The 25,686-nt window shown below is 38.3% G+C and overlaps 1 protein-coding gene across 1 annotated transcript in view; it reads left to right on the forward strand.

Annotated features, from left to right (window-relative positions):
• The window catches only part of LOC126370657 (importin-11), a 29,111-nt gene extending 7,135 nt beyond the window's left edge, over positions 1-21,976 (forward strand). The window contains exons 9-17 of the mRNA XM_050015622.1: positions 1,131-1,230; positions 2,223-2,431; positions 3,206-3,403; positions 4,605-4,797; positions 6,228-6,480; positions 7,908-8,134; positions 8,771-8,900; positions 10,024-10,198; positions 12,560-21,976. Coding sequence (XP_049871579.1) covers positions 1,131-1,230; positions 2,223-2,431; positions 3,206-3,403; positions 4,605-4,797; positions 6,228-6,480; positions 7,908-8,134; positions 8,771-8,900; positions 10,024-10,198; positions 12,560-12,664 — 1,590 coding nt within the window. The 3' untranslated portion in view covers positions 12,665-21,976. The remainder of the gene's footprint in view (positions 1-1,130; positions 1,231-2,222; positions 2,432-3,205; positions 3,404-4,604; positions 4,798-6,227; positions 6,481-7,907; positions 8,135-8,770; positions 8,901-10,023; positions 10,199-12,559) is intronic.
• The last annotated feature ends 3,710 nt before the right edge of the window (positions 21,977-25,686 follow it).

The raw sequence follows: 25,686 nt of genomic DNA on the forward strand, positions 1-25,686 counted from the left end.
CCCACGGGAACGGGAGTTACCGCGAAAAAACATTTGTATGAAAAAATCTAAACTGCATAAGTTAGATGCTTGAAATTTGATATGCACTCCCACACACACAAAGATCTCACTTTTATAACACACCACGCGGACGAAGTCGCGGGCAAAAGCTAGTATAACATAACCTAGCATCACGCACCCATATAGTGCCTGCATCTCCGAAGACCCTTTCTAGTTAGTATATACACCCACTCGTCGCCAGTATGTTTAAATCCCATGTAATAGGGGGCGAGCCTATTGCCATTCACCGGGGACGAATTCTGGAAACCACGTGATATGAATTATCTATGATCCAAACATGAATTCAAACTCATACAGTGTTACTACAAAACACAAACTAAAAATAAACTAGGTTTGAAATAGTATTTCGCGCCCCGAAAGAAGTATGCGGATTTTAATGAAACTAACTTGACAAGTCATAATAATTCTATGCAGAATCTGCGACAGTAGCGCCGCCGCCTTCGGGACGTCTTTCGTATACGGATTATATTTTAAACATAGTTTATGTTTTAGTCTTTGTTTTGTAGTAACACTGATAAAGTCGAATTCAATGGTTTAGAGGCTGTGCCGGAATTAGAACTCTTGCAACTATGATGTAAGACGCGTTCTCCGAACAGGGGGGGTTAAAATGGCCACATCGAAGCAATTCATCTAAGAAAGCAATATTGCTATTTGACATTTGTTTGCATTGCGCACTTACTTTTATATGCGCAAATGTCAAATTGCTTAGATGAATTGCTTCGAAGTGGCCATTTTAACCCCCCAGGGCTATCACGGATTCGGTAAAAAATATCTTATATATAACGAACGTCTCAAACTACTGCAGCTTCTCACAACCTGTATACTCGAGGAAAAGAAAGCTGCAAGGAAAATCTCGTGCATTTCCGTTCACTGCTTCCGAAGCACGGAAAGGTCCTTACCGATATTCTTCCGTCCAAGGAAGATTGATTTGTTTGTCTTCTTGAGGTTTATATTGTACATCTTGACGCAGTGGTCTTTGAGGTAGTCTAGGTGGGCGAAGTCTTTGTTGCACGCCTTTGAAAGTGACCATTACCTTTAAAATGCGTAAATAGAATTTTGTTCTCTTGCAGGTGGATTTCGACGAATGGTTTACAAATGTGTTAAGCCAGGAGCTAAAAATCAAAGATAACAATTACAGAATTATAAGGAGGCGAGTTTGCCAATTGGTTGGTGAGTATACGGTGGTCAAAGATACAAACATACGTAAGATCACGCCTATTTCCCGTTGGGGTAGACAGATATCACGGAATTCCACTTACTACGATCCTGATACACCAATTTCGGTTCTTCCACTCTCGTCAAAGACTTCATGCATGCTCGCTGGTTTAGAGTACTCTTACCTGACCTTTCTTTAAAACATCCTAGATCTGATCGTGGTATGTACAGTCATGAGCAATATAATGTACCCACTTTAGAACCCTGTCGCACTATCATATTTGACGTTTAATGAGACTTACGGTTTAATTTGTCAAAAAAGTTAATGTGACATGGTTTCAAAGTATATACATATTAGTACTCGTGACCGTACGCCTAGGTCTTCGTCTTCTACCCTAAATGCTAAAGATAAATTATAAAATGCTAATCTAGAAATAGGAGCCAGTGTAAGGAGATCAAAAATCAATCTCATTTTTTTGGCTTATTTTCGAAATTTAATTATGAATTAAGTAGCAATAAGCACGATGTTTGACCGCTTAATTTGAAGTTTCGTAAAAAAGTGTCTCATTTGAATCATCACTGATTTAAGAGCCACGCTCTTGTCGGTGTAGCATTCAACTTGCTACTTTTTTAAGGAAAGTTAGGGCAGTGGTTTCCCTTTTGCCTTCAATTATCATCTTACTTTCGGACAATCGGGTGATCAGCCTGCAATGTCCTATGCTTACAAATATGAACCTCTCCTACCAATCTCAGGCTTGGCTTAGGCATATGTTTGTGTATATATTTTTTTAAACGGTTTTATATGTAGATATAATTATTATAATGTATTTAATATATTGCACCTCTTTTTATTCTTCCGCAGTTATTCTGATACCTCTGGGTTGGCTGGAAGAGATCTCTCTTAGAGATAAGTCCACCCTTGTAAACGTCCATTTCTTGTTTGTGATGTAACAAGTTGTTAAGTGCAATAAAGTATTATCTCAATACCTACTCGCCATTTGTACCAGGCCAATGGTGCGGCGTCCGCGCATCGCAGTCCCTCCGGCCGGCGATGTATGAGGCTCTGCTCGAGCCGCTGGCGTGCGCGAGCGAGGACGCGGCCGTGAAGCTAGCGGCTGCAGAGGCGCTGCGCAGTACCATAGACGACTTCAACTTCGATGTCGAGCAGTTCGCGCCGTACGCGCCGCATGCGCTCGCCGCTCTTTATGATCTCCTGGTAAGTTCTCCCTGTAAAATACACTGCGTCATGTAAAAAAATATTAAATTTACCTATATCTAGACTGGTCCTACATTCTTCTAGCCCATATGTGATGTCCATCAAAATTTATAATAAACTGCCTAACATATTAAAAGAAGAAAAAAGCGACAAAATCTCTATTAAAAAAAATAAAAGAACTTCTAATTGATAAATGTTACTACAGCACTAGTGAATACCTTAATGATACTGATGTTAGTATTTGAAAAGCTTCCTTCTCTCTTTTAAACTTCTATTTTGTTGTGCCCGAAAGGGTCTGTGATGTGAAACTCATATGTAACTTACCAACTTGTACACCATCATAGTATGCAAATAAAGAATATTGAATTGAAGTTTACATAACTTTAAGTACGACCATCGTAAAATGAACTATGTACCCACACTTCACCGAACGTTCTGTTAGACCAACGTGATAGATGGTTATCCATATCGTCCTCTATAACATAACATAAGATCACTAGTATATCCCAATAGGGTAGTCAAAGGTACAACTATCGTAAAATGAACTAAGTACCCACCATATAAACGGGCTTTATGTTAGACCAACGTCGGTGTAATAGGTGGTTAACTGAGCCTGTTGTCAGTGAAAATTGCAATTAAGATACATTAATAACACTTTGTCTTACTCTTTCCTTCGCAGCACTATTAGGGAAGAGAGGTCTGAGCAGTTGTATGCGTAGCATATGTGATGATCACACATTATTAGCCTTCTCTCACTGGTATATCCTTTTCCAGGTGGAATCAGAAGAGTGTGACACGAAGATGCACGTGCTCCACGTGATCTCGTACGTCATGGAGCGCTGCGGAGGCAGCGTGGCTCGCTCGGGCGGGCCGGGCGCGCTGTTCGCCTACCTACCCCAGTTGTGGCATCACGCCGCGACACACAACATGCTGCGAGCGGCCGTTCTTTCCGCTGTTGTGCATCTTGTCAAGGTATAGTGGATATTAGACAACTCAATCCATCCAGCTCGACGCGTCAAGGTCACGGAAAGTTACGCTATTCATCATCAACCCATTAACGTCCCCACTGCTGGGGCACGGGCCTTCCCTATGGATGGATAGGGAGATCGGGCCTTAAACCATCACGCGGGCCCAGTGCGGATTGATGGTTATTAACGACTGCTAATGCAGCCGGGACCAACGGCTTAACGTACCTTCCGAAGCACGGAGGAGCTCGAGATGAAAACATTTTTTTTTTGTGGTCACCCATCCTATGACCGGCCTTCGGGAAAGTTGCGCTATTATAGTTTATCTATTGCTTCATGTACATAATTATACAGGATTTTATAATGATTTATGATTAATAAGGTAAGTACATGACCCTGGTAGGGTGTTGCAAAATTTGAGCGAACTGCGTGATGGTCAAAATAAATAAAAACATTAAATATAGATATAAATTAGTGGTATTGGATCATGCTATATATCATATTTGTCATTAGTTTAGACAATCGTACGATTTGCTCGAGATGGTGGTTACTATGGCCATTCCCACCAATTGGCTACTTAACATTTGTAACAATAAAATATGAAATATGTCTGATATGGTAGCATATTTTTTAATGATAATTATCCAATAGTTTTTTTTATTAAGATCATTTTTAAATATTTTATTTTTACAAAATAAGAATGCGATTTTTTATATGTGTATTACAAGACACGAAACACGGGCGGCCATGATTGAGCTTCGTGTGACGTCACATTTCACAAAATAAACGGAAACTATCTGTCAGGTTTGAAGTTATACTGTTTGACAGTTTCTTTGCCTATTGAAATGTTACGTCACTGGGCAAAATGTCACGTGACCAACCGTTTTCGAACGAAACTTGAAATTAATGAAGAAAAATATATATTTTTTTCTAGTATATAAAGCTTTTTCGAAAAAATAAAATATTTTAAAACTCTGTATTTTTTTAAATACTTATCCGAAAACTGTCAAGTAGCCAATATGCTATTAGACTACAGGATACCGATCACCGAGCCGACCATGACGCGTCGGGCAGGATGGATTGGGTTCTTATAACCGCTTAATTCAACGTCCAAGGTCATTGACCACCTTTAGCAACCCAACAAGCAGCAAGCTAAGGTTGATATGTTGGTATTAAACATAAAACATAATTTTCTCTCTTCCAATTAGGCCTTAGGCGAATGCGCGCCGAACGTCCGCCCCTGGATTCTGGGCGTGGTCAACGAAGCCACCAAGCTATCAGAACCTGCCCACGTGTACCTTCTAGAAGACGCGCTGGAACTCTGGCTGGCCATTCTAGAAACTTCTCACACCTGTGATCCCGCCATGCTGCAGTTGGCTGATAATTTGTATCCTATTTTAGGTAAGTTAAGGTGTAAAATGTTTGAATTCTGAAAGTAGCTTGTCTCTTGCGAGTTTTTGTTGACAAAAATCACATCCGAATGTCATTTTTCAAAAACACTCTTACGTTGTTTTCCTTATAAAATTGACGATGTGTGTTTCATACCATCTACTTCTCTTTCAAACAAATGCGTTGGTAATTAAAAACGAAATATCAAGCATTTGTTCCAGAAAGGTCAGTGAGTTGTACCTCTGGATATATTACTATATGTACTTACTGTTCATACCTATATTAATTACTATTATAATACTAACATTTAGCATTTATGTATACATTGGCCCCGATTCCTGCAGACACCTCCTAATTTTATTTTAAGTTATACCTGTCATTTTCTTATCCGCTGAAAATGAAAGGGACAGATGACTGACAGCTCTTTATTTTAGGAAGAATGACAAAATGAATGAATAACCCGGGCGAATCAAAAAGGTATCTCGCTGGTATGCAAACCGTTTGACGTGTGCTGTCAACTTAATTCTGTCGGGTTATTGGCGAATGTAAAATTTTTAGACGGTTGTTTTAGATTAGTGCTTAAAATTGACGTGTGTTTCATAAATGTTATGCTTGTCGATTACCCGTCCCTTTCCTTTTCGGCGGATAAGAAAATGACAGATATAACTTAAAATAAAATTAGATGGTATTTACAGGAATTATCACCATTTTTGTGATAATATTTGTGTATGTGGACCTAAATTTTATTTAAGTAATTTGGTAATATATATATAATCTATGTACGAGTACACCATTAACACATATTTATGAAACACGACGTTCGTGCCTCACCCAGCAGGGTCCACATAATACCAGCGTCGTGATTCACGCCGCGACTTGTGCTGAGTGTCTCACTCCTTTTATCTCAGGACGTCCACCACCACCTTATGATCATTCTAGTGAACATCCTCTATGTTTTTTTGTAATTGCTCTGTATCTTTAAGTGATGTTATTGTCTTGTTTTTGTGTGTGGCGTCCTTTTATAATAAACAAATATAGAAATTGAAATAGTTTATTATAAAAGGGCGCCACACAAAAAAGGCCACCAACAACACACAACAAAAAAGCAAGATGGATGTTTTTCGAAATGATCATAAGGTGGTGGTGGACGTCCTGAGATAAAAGGGCCTCATTCGGCACAAGTCGCGGCGTGAACCACGACGCTATTATGTGGACCCTGTTGGGTGAGACACGAACATCGAGTTCCATAAATATGTGTTAATGGTGTACATACATTATAATATAATACCAAATTACTTTAATAGAATTAGAGTGTACATAAACAAATCAAAGATTATCGCAAAGATGTATACGTAAATACTTAAGGGTAGAAAAAAAATTCTTTCTATTTTATTTCACCCCATTGGAATATAGTTGTGAGTTTTATGTTATGTTTGTTCCAGAACAATCATCCGAGCACCTCCGAATAGTAGTGTACATAATGCAAGCATACACCTTACTATGCCCAGAAGAGTTCCTATCAGGTCCTGGGGGTAAATGCATGACCTTGTTAGAGGACATGTTGAGTGACATGAGGACTGAAGGCATCATCACAGTGCTGAAGATGGCGGAGATCTGCGTCAGCGTCAGTTTCCCCGAGAGGAACGCTTTTCTGGGAGTGAAGGTCATCTGGCCGATATTGATCAGGGTTATACAGTAAGTTTGCATTTTATTTTTAACAGACTGAAGCAAGGAAAAAGTGTATGGGCAGGAATTATCGGTACTTCTAATAGCCCGTAGGATTTGCCATATTTTGGATTTAGATTACGGCTGCGGTAGGTGGATAGTCCTGTACAACTATAGGCTTTCTGATCGGAACTCAATAAGTTTGGGGTCAGCCACTGGGGTCAGCCGGGATGGGTTTCCTTCCACCAAAGAGGAGGAGAGGAGACGAGTAAGAGACGAGCGAAATCGACCAATCACAGCGTGCCAGAGTGAAGTCGCTTTGTTGCTTTCTCCCTCTTTCTCTAGGATCATCCTCGTTCTTCACCTGTACTGTTCGCGTTGGTAGAATACCACCCTCAGTGATGTCGATAACGGCCTCCGTGGTCCAGTGGTTGAGCGTTGTGCTCACGTTCCGGAGGTCCTGGGTTCGAATCCTGGTGTGGAAAAATCACAAAAATCACTTTGTGACTCCTAGTTAGGTTAGAACATTACATGCCGATTGGCCAAAAGTAAGATGATCCGTGCTTCGAAAGGCACGTTAAGCCGTTGGTCCCGGTTATTACTTACTGATGTAAGTACGTAGTCGTTACATGAGTCATGTCAGGGGCCTATGGCGGCTCAGTAATAACCCGGACACCAGGGTAGATGGGGTTGGTAATCCACCTCACAACCCACACGATAGAAAAAGAAGAGTGATGTCGATCATGGACGATTTGTGGCACCAAGACTCAGCTTTATAAAACACAACTAGCCCAAAAGACAATGTTCATAAGTTGGTATCGTGATTTGAACTAGCAACCTTTCCATGCGAATCCCCATTCTTACCATAAAGTCACCGTCGTTATCACAATGACGTTAAAAATGCTTCTTAGAGTTTAACCTTAATAATTAATATTAAGTTACCTGCAAAAATAAAAATAGCAATTTGACACATTTAGCCACGGAAGTCACATAACCGCCGACTGTAATTGGAATACCATTGTATTTAAGTCTATAAATTATGTAATACAAACTGGATTTAAAAAAAAGAAAAGGAAACATGAAACAGTAGGACTAGGGCCCTGTGCTGGGAGGTTTTCTGGCCACGTCTTTCCCTCAGCGTTACAGATTCCGATGTGGTAGTAGTTTTACAGCTAGTTACATAATATGTAATTACATTTTTTGACGTTCAAAAAGCGCTAACTTTGTAAGCCAATTTTTGAAAAATAAATATTTATGATTTTTTTTTTGGATTCATGCCGCTTATGCAGTACTCATACTCATTATTACCTAATATTTGAGTTACATTTCGTTTGCGCCGGGCCTGGGTTTTTCCCCATACTTCATGAGCGGTGTCCTTTGGAGACAAAATTAACCCCAAAACCAGAACGCTCGCATAGTATTGTAATGTCTTAGTTACCTGATTATCTTCCTTTCAGCTGCCTACTGGACGGTGATGACCTCCCAATGGTCTTGTCTGTACAACTCTGCCTACTCTCTCGCGTGATCTTGCTATCATCGGACCTGTTCTACAAAGCCGTACAAGAGGCGGCCAATGGCATTGCGGAGTATGACTCGGACCCGGCGAAGGTTTTAAATAGGGTGCTCCACGTGTGGACTGAAAAGATGAATCTGGTTACCCAGGTTGAGAGGTGGAAGGTTGTTGGTGAGTACTACATCCGAATTGGGTAGTTTCCTATGTCAAAGATAAATTACGAAATTCTAATTACGCAACAAAGACAGATGTAAAAAAAATCAAAATGAAAAATGTTTTTATTACCAGAAAACAATACAAATGAGGCACATAAAATAGGATGAGTACTTATATTAAAATATATCCAAATGAACAGAGGTTCCAAAACTAGGCGGAGCCTGTATCTTGGGAAACCGTAAAAAAATGGGTACTTGTGATGTTGGCGCATAGTTTGCCAAAAAAAAACTTAAAATTAAACTTACATCTAAGTATTAGAGCGAAGGGTGTGTGTTAAGTAGCAATATAAATGTGTGAGTATACGAGTTTAGTGTATGCGAGTCTAATAGTAGAAGTGACAGAAATCATTCTCTTTTTCTATTTAACTTATTTATGAATTTTGACAAAGAAAAATGTAATAATAAGTGCGACATTTTCTCGTTTTTCTATGACGTCACAGTGTGCTTTTTCATACAAATTCCATAGTAATTTCGTGTTCTGACGTTTAGTAAAAAGTAACTGATTTGACTAGTTGGAAACTACCCTATTATGTACATCCGAAAGTTTGGTCTTTTACACTACTAGGTTTTAATAAAAAAAAATATTTTCCAGGGCTAGGTCTAGCTGGGCTACTAACGACTCAGAACCCGGTAGTGTTGCAGCGTTTCGCCGCCATACTGCTCAATTTGACAGAAGTACTCAATGACGTCATGAAGACGGAGGAAAACGGCACATTCATCGAGTAAGTTGATTCTTTTTAAATGCAAAAAAAAGTTACTATAAAGTAATACAGCCGTGGTCTAGTGGTTGGAGCGTCAGGCTCACGATTTGGAGGTCCGGGTTCGATGCCCGATGGGGACATTTTCTGAGACTGTCCTTTGCTTGGTAAAGAATTTTCAGGCTGGAATCACCTGGTTGTCCCAAAATGTAAGATGATTCCGTGTTCTGAAGGGCACGTTAAGCCGTTGGTCCCGGCTATTAGTCGTAAAACTGCTCCACCAACCCGCAGTGGAGCAGCGTGGTGGAGTATGCTCCATACTCCCTCCGGTTGATTGAGGGTAGACCTATATAAGCTGTTTATGTTATATTTAATGTAAACAAAATCTCGTAAAGAAAACGAGGCAGACCGCGTAAAAGATGGCGTGACAACCTAAATGGTAACCATAGTAACCCAAAACAGAGTACTCACACTTCACCGAGCTTTCTCGTTAGTTCGTTTTACTTTTTCGTTATATATTATAACATTTTCTTCTTTTTTCACATTTTTCTCGCACGTTTTTGTCGACGTCGGTCACATATCACGAAACGCATTTCCCGGGAATGTGGGTTTCCTTACGTTATTCCACCAAGTCAAATGAAGTCGCTTTCTCTCCACCTCTGTGTTGCCTTAGGCGTACAGCATTCACGATCAGACTATTTAAACGACAATAGGCTAGTTTCCAACTAGTCAAATCGGTTACTTTTTACTAACCGTCAAAACACGGAATTACTATGGAATTTGTATGAAAAAGCAACCTGCTTACCCCGGTGGTAAATAGGCGTGAGTTTATGTATGTATGTATGTATGTATTTGTATGAAAAAGCACACTGTGACGTCATAGAAAAACGTGATAAATGTCGGACTTATAATTACGTTTTTCTTGAATACAATTCATAAATAAGAAAAATTAAAGTTTTCGTAAAGACCTGTCTTTATTTAGTAATCAGAATTTCGTAATTTTTCTTGAACCTAGTACAGGACCCAATGGCTTTCTCGGCCAAGGTCGCCGCTAGATGCCACCACATTCGCTTTCCGTTTCTCTGTCGCCCCTCACGTACCCCGATGAGAGTTTCTCAGAGTCATTAATGTGTGTCTGTGGCCGCAGCGGGCTGGTGGCGGGCCCGGGCTCGCGGCCCGCGTCCCCGCTGGAGGGCCGCGGCGGCGCCGCGCGCTGGGAGGAGGCGGGCGCAAGGGACTCGCCGCACGACGCGCGCCGCAAGCGCCTGGCCGCCGCGCACCCCGCGCACGCGCTCGACCTCAGGCTCGTCACGCACCACCAGGTCGGCGCCGCCACAACCACACGGCCCGAATGCCCACATCCAAGCAATTCATCTAAGAAAACAATATTATGAATAATAATAATAATAAATCAAAGACAACTTGCAGCCACTGTTGATACGAAGTCCAAAGATGGATATGATGAACCTTATGGTGGGGGCTAAGGGATCAGCCTATCGCCCATAACATTAGTCCACCATGTTAGAGGACACAATCCCTCTGTCGGTTTTTACGACATGCCCGGGAAGAGAAGCAGCAACAGTGGCTGCAAGTTGTCTTTGATTACTTGTGGCTCTGCCCACCCCATTAGGGATTACGGGCGTGAGTTTATGTATGTATGTATGTAATAATAATAAATTTCTTTATTGCTCAAACAAGGTATAATTTAAACAGTTAACAGCAAGCCCTGCACTAGGGATCACCTGTATCGGAGTTTAACGTTAGTTTGCATTGCGCACTTACTTTTATATGCGCAAATGTCAAATTGAATTATTGCTTTCTTAGATGAATTGCTTTGATGTGGCCATTTATGGTCCCAGGTATGCTCAAAAGTGACAACATTTCAAGGTTAGCCCAGCTGATGTCATCCCACCCTGTGTTGCCATTCCTTAAAAACAAATTACCCACAACCAAAGTTTTTACGTTTACTTTTCAAGGAAATTTTGAACTCTTAGAAAAAGATTTACTTAGTTTTAATGATTTTTATATATGTGACAAATAATAGTAATTAAATACATTAGACAGTGGCCCCGATTCCTGCAGACACCGCCTAATTTTATTTTAAGTTATATCCGTCATTTTCATATCCGTCGAAAAGGAAAGGGACGGATGATTCACAGCTCTTAATTTTAGGAAGAATGAGTCAATGAATGAATAACCCGGGCGAATCAAAAGGTACGTCGCTGGTATGCAATCCGTTTGACGTGCTGTCTACTTAACTGTGTCGGGTTATTGACGGATGTAAAATTTTTAGACGGTTGGTTTAGATTTGTGCTTAAAATTGACGTGTGTTCCATAAATTTTATGCTTGTCGATTACCCGTCCCTTTCCTTTTCGGCGGATAAGAAAATGACAGATATAACTTAAAATAAAATTAGATAATGGTGCTAATTCCTGTAAATACCATCTAATTTCATTTTAAGTTATATCTGTCCTTTTCTTATCCGCCGAAAAGGAAAGGGACGGGTAATCGACAAGCATAAAATTTATGGAACACACGTCAATTTTAAGCACAAATCTAAACCAACCGTCTAAAAATTTTACGTCAGTCAATAACCCGACACATTAATTTACTCATTCTTCCTAAAATTAAGAGCTGTGAATCATCCGTCCCTTTCCTTTTCGACGGATACGAAAATGACGGATATAACCTAAAATAAAATTAGGCGGTGTCTGCAGGAATCGGGGCCAGTATTTACAGGAATTAGCACCAGTAATTCGCTTAATTTTCAATAATAAAATTTACGCCCTTGGAATGTTGCGAGATACCAATTTAGTGGTAACACAGTGTAACACTTACGTCATCAAAGGGATAGCAATGGCGACTTGTCATAGAATTGAGCATACCTGGTCTTCTTATACCATCAGATGCAAGATGAGTCACGCATCTCCAGTAGGGCTAGCATGCGCAACGCGATAAAATTTTGTCACGGTCATTTTATCGATTCTGACGATATAATTATGTCGTTTTGTCAATTGGTGCTAATATGTGAACCCAAATAATATAAAAACAAACTTATCCATTTCGAGAAAATTTCTTGAATCGATCGATAATTTTATCACATTGCACATGATAGCTCTGCAGGTGAACAAACTTAATATATTGGTATTTTTTTCGAGTTGATGGTAGAGCTGGCAGAGGAACACTTAGAAGGACTTACATTGACCAAATTGGAGATGTCCTTAGAAAAGGTTTAGTACGATCTACTCTGAACCGGCGTGTGTGTATGAAGCGATTGATGAATGTGGAGGAAGCAAGAGAAGTGTGTCAGGATCGAAGCAAATGGAATTCTATAGTCTCTGCTTATCTTAGTGGGAAATAGGCGTGAGTTTATGTATACATGTATGTTTTTCGACGGGAATTATTGTAGATTTGTCGCATATAGCATTTAATTACTTGGCCGGATAAAGGGGCAGCGCTGAGGGCTCTCACCCGGTACAAAATTTAGACAACAGGCCAGAAGGCCCAGTTTTCGGCTCAGGGTGTCATCTGAAAGAATTAATCGACTCTAGTGGGCTGATATGAAAGCGCAGAATCGTCGACCACATCGGCGTGGTCGGTGTCGGGGTCCTAAAGTACTTGTTGTCGCGAGCTGTTTGGTCGCTTAAAGACATACCTTTCCAAAATCTGTTTCGTTTTCCAGCTGGAAACCTTGAAGAGCCAAGTGGGCGCGGAGACGTTCCAGCGGCTGGTGCAGACCACGGATCCGGAGACGTTGCAGCAAATAAGGGAGTACATGCCTATCTAAATTGCTGGTTGAAACATAATGTTATTAGGTTGATATTTTAGGAAGACATTTGTGTATTCAAAGTTTTAACGCCCAAAGGTTTTTTGAAATACAATTTATCTAAAAAAAGCAATATTGTAATTTTAAATGTGCGCATATAAAAGAGCGCAGTGTCAAAAATGACAAACTGCAATATTGTTTTAAAGAATTGCTCCAAACCCCCAGACTGGTTGCGAGTTGGTCATCATATGACAACCAGGAGGATTAAAAGTAAGTGCGCAATGCAAACAAATGTCAAATAGCAATATTGCTTCTTTTAGGTGAATTGCTTCGATGAGGCCTTTTTAACCCTCCTGGTATATATGGGTATATGTACGGTCACAAGCACTAATATGTATACATTTTAAAACCATGTCATATTAACTTGTTTGACAAATGAAACCGTGAGTCTCATTAAATGTCAAATATGATAGTGCGACAGGGTTCTAAAGTGGGTACATATGATATTGCTCATGACTGTACCTTTACGTGCGATGCAAATTCATTCAAAGTAGTGTTAGGCGTCTGGCGGCTCAAGAATAACCCTGATAGCGTGGCTGGTGAAGTCGGCCATCGACCCCACATGGATACAGCCATGTACCCCGAAGGGGTAGGCGTATGTGTATAGTACACTCACTCCTCGCGAGCTATGTTTAAGTCTTATGTAATAGGGGGCAACGTCTACGGACGTTCCGATTCCAAATTGTCGTACTACTTTTTATGAACCATCACTGAACCATGGTATCTGCCCGTGAAAGCGTTAACCTGGCACAAATCTTGGAAACCACATGATACGAAGTATTTATCACATTAGCACATGATAGTAGAAGTTAAAGATAAAGCTTATAAGTGAACAGTCTTCCTAAAATTGACAACTAGTAACCAATAAAAATTGACATGAAGTTAACATTGTTTTCGCAAAGTTTCTTTACAAAAATGTTGCGTGTATAATATTAAGACGCTAACTGTATTTTATTCCCAATGGAAATGAATTTTCCAAATATCGTGTATTTTTTTGTTCTTTTAATAAGTTGATATAGGTTTGCCGTTAAAAGAAAACTTGTTGTCTGTACATTTTGTATTTTGAGGTATTTTTTTGCTGTTAATTTATAAAATTGTGTGTCACGAAATTATAAAAAAAAAACGAAAAAGTTTCAATGTAATGCACTTATGCAACTACGATAAAAATACTTTGCTAAAAATAAATTAAAAAATGTGTATAAAAAAGTAAAATAATTTTTAAAATCGATAATATTCTACGTCAGTAACATAAAATAAATTGAAATTTAAAACATTTTACTTATTGTTTGATATTTTATTTCCTATGGTTTTTAAGAAAATCTACTCATTTAAGAAAATCATATAAAATATGTGTATATGTGATATATTGGTGTCGATTCCAGTACACAACCGTCTAATTTTATTTCAAGGTATACCTGTCATTTTCTTCATCATCATCAATTTAAGAGCCACGCTCTTGTCGGTGTAGCATTTTCCAAATACTCTCCATGCTACTTTGCGGGTTGCATTTTCTTATCGGCCGAAAAGGACAAGGACGGGTAATCGATACGCATAAAATTTATAGATTAGAACACGCGGCAATTACATTTTTATCGCAAAATTTATTTACAAAAATTTTGCATGTATAATAATATTAAGATGCTAAATGTATTTTATTCGCCATGGAAATTAATTTAATTTTAGGCAGAAATTTAAGCAACCTTTTCCTAATTTTACATTGGCTAATAACCCGACAGAATTAAAAAAATAATCTTTATTTCAGACCCTAAGGCCCATATAGAGTTAGTACAAAAGACTTAGAAAAACTATGTTAGTAACACACAATTTAAAAAGTAAAGAAATTTTACTTTAATTCATATTGACTCCATCACAGTACAAGCTGAGCCATTTCCTTTTGCCCGTATTCGTAGTATTCATAATTACCTAGTTCTTATAGCAAATGTAAATTGTTACTGGCAATAAATTTATTTTATTCTTATTCTTTTATACCGCTTGTTCCCTCCGGGGGCACCAGGCACCAGCACATGCGCTTGTACCCAGTGCCTCAGGATGGAGCAATCGCCCACGTCAGAGCATTAATATGTATACACTTTGGTACCATGTCACATTAACTTTTTTGACAAATTGAACTGTAAGTCTCACCGAATGTCAAATATGTTAGCGCGACAGAGTCCTAAAGTGGGTACATTATATTGCTCATGACTGTACACAGTAGCAAGAACGGGCTTAAGGTGATTCGTTTTCCATACAAAAGTTGATGCAGTGCTACAGGAAAACGGATAGAGGAATATTGTTATAAAACCGATAAATAGTAATATTTTGGTGTATTATTTTCGCAAACTAACAAAAATTTAGGGTCCGAATACGAGAAGTACCATATTTCAGACCCTCAATTTTGATCAATTCTACATTTGTAGTGGTGCAGATTACAGTGTATTTGCTGAGCGTGTAGTGGTGTCAATGTTAGTTTGTGTGCGTGATAGTTTTTTTTTTCTCTAAAGGCTTTGACTACTTGACAAGTGTAATAGAATGTCAGTGACAATTTATAAAGAGATTTTGTATGAATAAATAAAAAACTAAAAATACTACAATCTTAGAAAAGGAATATTGCAAAAATATTTTTGTTTTAACGCATATTATTTAAACATTTTTAAATAATGGGTAAGTACCGTGTTTTAAAAGAGGACATATATTATAATAAAAAAACAATACATAAAATGAAATGGCTGTATGGGCATAGTTCCCTTTGCCTTACCCTTCGGGGAAAACCTTGGGGAAAACCAAATCAAAAAAAAAGTTGTTGCATTTGCCGGCCTAAATAGTAGTCATTTATAATTAATTGTTTTTCCATCCAACATACAGATTTATTTATATTCTCTTTGCCGCGGACTTTTTGGTGGGACCGGGAACGGGAAGGTTGCTTTCTTCATTGAATAATCTAAATAATCAATACGAAGTGGTGTTTTGTGGTTAATGATCACATTAAGTTAGTCGGAAAACATTCCCGATAGTATTATTAAATCGGAATATTCAATAAACAAAGTGTACCTATCTATTTTCGCTTTGCGCCAACAAGCCGCTTACTTCGTTTGGGGTTCGGAGTAGGAGTCTGCTCCGAGGGTGGGGGCTTAGGTTTCATCATTTCATTAATCATCATCAAGAAAAAAAAAACACAAGACATGGCTGTATGGGCATAGTTCCCTTTGCCTTGCCCTTTGGGAAAAAAAATAAGATAAATTTTGAAATTCTTATGTATAATAAACAAACATCACAGACATCATGACAGATCTAAAACTAACGAAAATCTTTTTTCTATTTGACTTATTTATGAATTTTAATCAAGAAAACGTGATAATAAGTTCGACAGCAACCAGTTTAGGTCTGCGAAACAACCCATTTCAGGCCGCGTATATATGGAAATAATTTCAATACGTCCCAGCCTCGTCTTTTTTAACGTCCTCGTTAAAAAAAGACGTCCTAACCTGAACTAACTAATCTAACAATAAACACCAAGCGTAAATATAAGTCCAGAAATGCGCTGCAAGTCGTCTGGACTGGGCGCGAAAACAACATAGAATTCGATTAGCTGCTAAGTGTCCCGCATGCTATCACCAGCTGTCACTGACATACGTATGAAGTCCCGCGGATTTTATTGGAACTAAATGACAAGTCATAATAATTATATGCGGATACTGCGATATCAGCGCCGTGCTTGCGGGACGTCCTGAAGCGCTATTACATCTTTCAAACGCGATGCGACAAAGTTTGAACCGACGCAATTTAGGAAAAATCTACCTTATTATTACTGTACTGTGATCGTTATTAATTGTAAAATCATACAATACATATACACAATTCTTTATACACAATATAATTATTATGACATATTGTGGACTTTTCGGTAGACCTACAAAAAAGGAACAATTCAACCATACATTGTTTTGTTATATCTCAATGGGCTCAGGCAGCGTTTTCGCCGAAAGCTCCAAGTCGGCTATATTTGTAACGATAATTATGTTTGACATTCATCATCATTTTTGAACCATTTTATACAAAAAAAAAATACTTGTATAAATTACCTATATACCCTAAAGCACGCCCATGAATTACTCTACTCATTGGTGAAAACCGTATGAAAATCCGTTCAGTAGGTAGTTTTTTAGTTAGCCGCGTGTTCACTGATGCGATTAATGCCTGTTAGAATTTTACAAAATAAAAAATACGGAAATTACGGAAGGTACTTTAGTGCAAAGTACATTATTGTATAATTATAATATTATTGGTAAAAGTGAAACTTTTTGAAAATTCCGTAACAAATAGACGGGTTCGCCAAATTCAATTGCAAAAAAAATACAAAAAGTAAAAACAATTAAAATATGCACTTGGGTTTGAACCGTGAAACTTAAGAACGGCGGCGACTGCATTACCAAATGCGCCATTTAGAAGTTAGAAGTAGACTTCAAATTATGCATCTCTTTTAATAGCTAACCTAGTTCGCATGTGTGTGTGACAGCTTCGTGTTTGTACACAAATTGAAATGACACCAACTTTTGATGCAATGTTTTAATATGATATCTGCAGTAAATACTTCAAAATTGTAGCTTAACTTAAAGATAATGTATGTAAGATTTCGCCACCTAACATTTTACTGGGTCAGAACTCAACACTAAACGAATAAATGGAAAAAAATACGAAAACTGCAGAAGTAACGCCATCTGCTGACGCAGCGTTACCTAGCTGACTGAAATGCATCACCTTAAAGGCCCACGGGTTGCATATTAGCGAGATGCCTATTTTATTCGCACGGGTTGTTCATTCATTCATTTTAAATTTAACAGTTGTCAATCATCCGTCTCTTTTCCTTTCGGCGGATAAGAAAATGACGGGGATAACTTGAAATAAAATTAGTAGGTGTCTGCAGGAATTGGGGCATTATCTAATATTTCCTATAATGTAGCTTTAAAATAAGATACAAGGACGGTCACGAGCATTAATATGTATACACTTTGGTACCATGTCACGTTAACTTTTTTGACAAATTGAACTGTAAGTCTCACTAAATGTCATATATGATAGTGCGACAGAGTCCTAAAGTGGGTACATTATATTGCTCATGACTGGACATGGCATGTGTTGGGTCGCTCTAAATAAATATTCAACATAATCAATAAAACATCGCAGAAAGTCTAACAGAGCTCGGGTACTTAGTTCATTACGATGGAAGTACCTCTTGACTACCCCAATTGGGATATAGTCGTGAGCTTATGTTTTGTTTGTTCAATTCATTGCATTAGTATTTTATTAATTCATTTTTTTTATCAAAACAATGAATTTGTTTTCGAACTCATTTGAATCATAAATTATAAACACGTGCTCAGCTATGAAGGAAAACATCGAAGTCCACATACCCGAGAAATGCGTTTCACAGGTATGTGACCTAACCTTTGTTGGGCTGGTTTTCCTTTTGCGGGTTGGAAGGTCCGGTAGGAAGTCGCTTCTGTAAAAAAACCGGACCTGTCAAATTTTCAAGTTAGGTAAGCGGACCCTGTGGATACGGGATAACGCTAGGGAGGTGATGAGTTTTTGAAACAAAATTGAGTTGAAAAAAAAATCATTTCTGAATTTGTCGACTTTTATAAATAATACACACCTATTAATACTATAATATTAGAGAATAGGCTGTACTGTACCACGATTAATAAGAATAAGTTCCTTCTGTAAACGTATTTTAAATTTGTGTGCAATAAAGTGTTTAATTTTATTAATAATAGAACAGATTAAAATTTAGAGCGATACAGTGCGCCGCATTGTCCAGTAAGTATTCGAATTCTGAATATATTTTTTGCCAGTGAGTTTTACTCTCTCAACAGATAAATAAAGATTTTCACCGTGTTATTTATTTATTGTAAAAGGATGTATAACTTCGAAACTGAGGTTACAAAAATATACGGCTTCGTCAAAAAACGTTAGAGCGAAATAAAATTTATTTCAAGGACATTACAGTCCGTATTCTTAAAATATGACATACATAATAAATAATAATTGTATATAATATATTTACGAAAATAAAATAGTACCTATATTGTTATTCACAAACTAAGCGTGCTTTACTAACATAGAGAAAATTTAAATCGAAAAATAAAAGAAGAGCTGCGGTTTCAAGTCAGATTTTTTCGATTTTAATTTTCTCTTTGTGTGTTTCCCTAAGCACGGGTAGTGCTTTAAAAACAAAAATCTTTACTAACATTTCAACAATATGATAGGAAAGATATTTGGATTAAAAAACTACGATTCTGAATCTCTTAGTTATAGGTACCACTCAAGTCTGATAGATGCGAAGCTTATCTGCATAGATTTATTATGACTTGTCATTTAGTTCCATTAAAATCCGCAGCACTTCAGTCGTGGCGAGTACTCTAGGCAGAATTCGAATACAAAAAGTCAAAACAAAACATAGTCTTCTTCTGCTCTCGGGTTGATGAGGTTGGTAATTCACCTCACAACCCACACGATAGAAGAAGAAGAACACATACTGAACACTAGTGTTACTGAACTATCGATAGTTTTACAACCGATAGTTTTTATCTAAAAAGAGCATCACATCGATACTATCGACAGCTCGAACCCTGACGATAGTGTCGACATAGCGCAGTATTGTCCATGGTATCGATACTATCGAAATTACAGAAACAAAACTTATAGAATAGAATAACTTTCTTCCCAGAACATTGAAGGGTACAAAAGTACTAACACTGCCCGTGGAAATGGGACTGATTCAGCATATTGTTGCTAAGAGTATAGTATAAGTACGCACTCTCAGCAACACTAATATTCTGCCAGTACCCAACATTATATAGCACAGATTGTAACTATTGTGAGTACCAGGAGTGCTTTAAAATTGATATTTTTTCTGCTATGATCCAACTATGCCAATAGTTAAGGTGTTTGGACCAGTAAACATTTTTTTGTTTTCATTAGCAAAAAAAAAAACTATCAATAATTTGCCCCCCAGCATATTGGAAATTATTTTTTTATGTATGGCAACTCGGGCGTCTCATTTTTCCTTTTATTTCCAGGCCATAAACTTTATAAAAAAAATATCCCTTCTCTCTGCGACACTGATATGTACGTGTGCTCTTTTGCAAATAAATTGATTTGAAGTGGATTCGCCGTATTTTATTGTAAAGATTTAATATAAACCTTTTTGTAAGTTTTCTATTGCATCAACTACCATGATGACGTAATCGATAGATTTGATTCTTTGAGCTTCGATAGTATCTCTCTTCTGTATCTTCGATAGTAGCTATCAATACAATCGACATCTTTACTATCGACTATCGATCGGCAACACTACTGCACACGAATATACTAGGTTTTATGTAAATCCTTCCTCATGTGTTAATAAATAATAATTATGGATAAAAATGTCTAGTTGCCATTCTTGTACTATTAAAGTCTAAATTAATAATATTACTGACTTTATCTTAACTTTTAAAATGGCCTTAGAAATATATCAATGGAATGGATTGGTAAGAATACTGATTTAGTGATATTAAATTTTGGATATTATTTCTAAATTGTTTGTTTGTACCAAAAATATTGAAGCCACATAATATGATAAATTACACTGCATGAATGATTTCTTTAAGAATAAAATACAAGAATATGGATGGAATTATGTTGTGTGAGAAAAATACAATATAGTAACGATGAAATTTCCTTTAGATAAGCACATTTGTTGATTGATGATTTTCGTTGTACAATTCAAATTACATTCAACATTTTGCATAAGACTCGTTAAGAAACTAGATTTTATTTGAAATATTGTAAATTACGGACTACATATATGTAGTTGTGTATGTATTCGTATATAAATATAAATTTTATTTATTTTTTTAACGCTCGAATATATTAAGCTTTGAAAGGATGTACAGTTAGCTATTGTGTCGATATTGTATAGCGATTTCATTGATACAGAGCTAAAGTAACAATTTGATAAATAAGTTATGTTATGTAATTAAATATCATGTAATTTATGGACGATAGTATCGTATATACTTATTATATCAGTTTTATAGGATTCACATGTATACACGGACACATAAAAAGGGTCACACCATAGAGTGTTTCTTACAGAGACGCCGCGGGAGACGACGTATGCACAAAACGATCATATTATATCATATCAGGCAACGAACGTATTATAAAACTTTACACATCATTCGTTGCTTCTTTGCTATCGCGGAACCAAAACTAGCGCTTGTGTTACTACGCAATGAACGGCGGGTAAATTTATGTAGCGGTCCAGCCACAAATGTTTCAGTGCGGCCGGTTCTCATGCTAGACGTTAACAGGCGACATGCGGTCTCGTGTAATTTATTACTGATATATCTATCTCCCTCGTTTCTATGATTTTCCCGACGACCCGATTACTCTAGCTATAGAGGAGGCCAAATCAACTCGCGACAATAAACACTTCAGGACCCCGATAACGACCCCGCCACAGTTAATTCTTTCAAATATGATCTCCAAAGACGACGTCCAGACCCGAGGTGCATGCCCAACTGGCCACCCTCATGCCTGTTGTTTTAAATTTTGTACCGGGTGAGAGCATTCAGCGCTGCTCATTAATACGGCCAAGTAGTTAATGCCATCTGCGGCAAATCTACAACAATAAGTCACGTCAAAAATGTCTCTATGATATGTGTGTGGTGATGTGTCTATGGTTACTATCACATATTTAAAAAATCTGATTGCTATTTGTATTTAATGACCTTTTGCCAAAATCTGAATGTCCATAGGGTGGCCTCCGTTGATAATCAAAAAAATGTTAGCAATATAACAAATGTGATTGTATACGATAAAGCAATATTGTTACGGCAATTTTAGCATAATGTATATGAAAATGCAATTTTGGATAAAGAGGGACATATTTTGCAATTTTTTTATATTTCTGTGGCATTATTTGTTGCAGTTTGTCATTGGCTGTCCCAGACATTCTTACTGCCGTGTGGCTAAATATTATCAGTGTTGCCAATTAAGGAAAACTTGCCTTAAAAATACGAAAATTTATTTAGTAAGTATTTTTTCTCAGTCCATATTTTACATGAGATCGACGTATGGATCTATAAAAATATTCAGAAAATGTTTCGATCACTCTTAGGGATAGTCCTCGAAATCACAATAGTGATTTGCAATTGATGAAGCAAACATAACTGTTAGATCTTATCGAAAATTATAGAGGAAATAAATAAATTGTTTTACAATTCGAAAGAGGTATTTTATTTCCCCCACATTCCGCTTACACAATGGTCTAAGGATTCCATATTCGCAACTGAAAAACATTCTTCATTCACAACTAGTTGCCAACAAAGAAGTAAAATTCTTCCTTTGCAACTGGTTGCGAAACGTGGTTGCGATGGCGGCCGAAGGGGATGTTTTTTATCGTATCGTCGTGTTATTGAGTAAAAATGTCGATGCCAGAGGGCCGGGCCACACGGTGCGGTGCGGCTCCGGCGCGGCGCCTGAGCTATGCCGCAACGGTTTCCTACATATGAAAATGTATGGTAATATACGGTACGTCCGGCACCGCTCCCGAAGGACGTAATATACGATCCCGACGACCTGATTACTCTAGCCATATAGGCAGCCAATCAGCTCGCGACACCAAACACTTCAGGACCCCGATACCGACCCCGCCGGCGTGGTCTACGACTTCCCTCAATCAGCGCTTATCGATAGCGACCCACTAAGGTCAATTAATTCTTTCAAATATTTTTCCTCTCAGACGACGCCCTGAGCCGAGGTTCGCGCCCAACTGGACTACCTCAGACCTGTTGTCTTAAACATTGTACCTACCGGGTGAGAGTCTTCAGCGCTCTCCATTTGTCCGGCCAAGTAGTTAATGCCATCTGCGGCAAATCTACAATAAGTAAAAAAAAAACCGGCATCGCTCCGGCGCCGCATCGCAGGCGCACCGGACAGCGGCGCGAGGCAGACGAGGCGGGAGGGGTGCAAGCAGTGTAGTGCCGCAGCGGCGCCGACGCACTGCTCGTGTGGCCGCCAGTGCGGTGCGAAGTAATGCGGTGGGGTCCGATGCCGCACCGTGTGACCTGGCCCTTATAGACAAAACCACTTAAGCGCCTTTTTGAAAAAGCACATTCGGATGTAATTTTTGATAACAAAACCTCGCAATACTTAGACAGGCTAGTTTCGATCCAGGTAAAAAATAATATTCTCAATTTTTATCAGGAATGAAATTAATTAGGTCGTGTACCTACTAGGTTTAAGATAAATTATGAAATTCTGATTACTAAATAAAGACAGATCTAAAATTAACGAAAAATATTTTTTTTGTCTATATAATTTATTTAAGAATTTTAATCAAGAAAACTTAATAATAAGTCCGAAATTTTATCACGTTTTTCTATGACGTCACTGTTTGCTTTTTCATACGAATTCCATAGTAATTTCGTTTAGTAAAAAGTAACTGATTTGACTAGTTGGAAACTTTCCTATTGAATGAAATCGAGGGTTTGTTGAAGGAAATCAGGAAGGACATCGCGGTTACGTGGTTTTCACTCTAAGGAGACGATGTTGTATGTAATATTCAAATTCAATTCAAATTCAAAAATATCTTTATTCAGTAGGTAACAGTTACACTTTGAATCGACAATTTTTACATAACGAACGTCTCATCCGCCTAAAACTACAGCAGCTTCTCACAACCTATTTAGCCGGGGAAAAGAAACTGCGAGAAAAACCTCAACACAGGGACCCAGACGTTCTTTACAAAAAAATAAACATAAAATATTGTCATTCGAACACACATAAAACATAATATCCATCAGTCGTTGCAAGACTGCGAAACGCGATACCGAACAAGTGCTAATAAAGGCTAAACAGGCACCATATCAATATTCCCCGCATGCAAGGTAATCATTTTCCGTTCCCCTGCTTATGAATTTAAATTACGTCGCAGACTGTAACATATTCGCAATATTCTTTTAAAAGCTTTTTCATGAGCTTGTATGGGTTTCACTTCCCGCGTGCCTATTACAGTGAAACCTGGATAACTGAGATTTGAAGGGAGCAGCAAGTTGAGGTATTCCACGAAATAATACTACGTCAACTCCCCGCTCCCCACCAGCGTCTGGGCCAGGTTTACCTCACCCCCCTTGAACACAGTTTAGACTTGATTCGTATGGCGTCAGACGTCACACACACACAGATGCGCCTGTACGATAATGTCAATGTGTGGTGCCTGTGTAAAACGAGGTTGTTTGTATGAAGTGCTCGGGGTGTGATAAAACATAAACGGCCTATACACGTCCCACCGCTGGGCCTGTGCCTGTGCCTCCCCTTATTCAACCGGAGGGGGTATGGAGCATATTCCACTACGCTGCGCCACTGCGAGTGGGCTAATAGCCGGGACCGTGCCCTTCGAAGCACGGAATCATCTTTTCCGGACAATGTAACCGATAAAATGACCGTGAATAAATTTTATCGAGTGTTGCTTGGTTACATGATCAACAACTGTTGTTTTCGACTGTCACGTAGAAGTTTTCCTTCCTAATTTCATTTAGTATTACGTTGCACAAACGCCTTCTTCTAGCATAGTGACTAAGATAACTAGTTTAGCATACCTACTTCCATAACATACATTTGGTTCGTCTAAAGTTTTCTCAAGGGCGATTTAATGGGGATGAATTTTTAACCGTCTGAACTGGCGTCCTGCCAACTGATATCTAGTGATTTAGACGAATCCAGATAACTTGAACCGTCTACGATTGCCTAGAAAAGTGAAAAGAGTATTACGTAATTCATTCTGTGTGAATTATAATTCATTATGCAGGTTACCAGCTTTTAGGTAGTAGTAATTAATTCATCATTATCATCAGCCCATTAACGTCCCCACTGCTGGGGCACGGGCCTTCCCTATGGATGGATAGATCGGGCCTTAAACCATCACGCGGGCCTAGTGCGGATTGATGGTTATTAACGACTGCTAATGCAGCCGGGACCAACGGCTTAGCGTGCCTTCCGAAGGACGGAGGAGCTCGAGATGAAAACTTTTTTTTTTGTGGTCACCCATCCTATGACCGGCCTTTGCGAAAGTTGCTTAACTTCAACAATCGCATACCGAGCGCGTTAACCGCTGCGCCACCGAGCTCCTCCGCACCGTAGTTTTAATTACGACTTTTTTAACTAAGTAGGTAATTTTTCCTACCAATCCAGGCATGGTACAATGAATCCAAGTAACCAGTGAAATCCAATACAATAATAGTTAAACAAATCTCGTAATATACAAGCTAGTTTCAATGAGGATAAAAACTGCCTATATGAGCATTCACTTGTAACAGAATGTCGAGCATTCGCCGTTTCTATAATTATGTATTTGTCGAACTGAACAACGAGCCGAGCCAAGCATAGCTATGAATGTTTTCATGAGCAAGAACGCTAGATAGAATGCTCGCTAAAATGTTCTCGTATTTTTCTCGTATTGTAACATTCGTACAAATGCTCATTACAAGTGAATGCTCAAGTTTATACGCACCTTTAGGCTCACTCCATATCGAAAAACAGTAAGGCTACACTAGCAATTTCCTTCGTTCTCATAATATTATATTCTCAAAATATTACATTCGCAAAACATTACGTTCGCAAAATATTATAGTACTATTCTCAAAATATTACCTGTACAATGAAACAGAAAATATGTAAAAAATAATCATTCTCTAGTAACGAAAAAAAAATCAATTAACTTTCTATAGCGATCTGCGGCTTGAGAAGACTGATGCGGGTTTGTGAGAAGTATGAAGTATACGAATTTCTTGGCGGAACGAGATCGCGGCGTACAGTCATGAGCAATATCATGTTCCCACTTTAGAACCCTGTCGCACTACCATATTTGACATTTAATGAGACTTACGGTCTAATTTGTAAAAAAAGTTAATGTGACAGCGTTTCACAGTGTATACATA

The sequence above is a fragment of the Pectinophora gossypiella genome, chromosome 11 (genome assembly GCF_024362695.1).
Source record: "Pectinophora gossypiella chromosome 11, ilPecGoss1.1, whole genome shotgun sequence".
Taxonomy (NCBI): domain Eukaryota; kingdom Metazoa; phylum Arthropoda; class Insecta; order Lepidoptera; family Gelechiidae; genus Pectinophora; species Pectinophora gossypiella.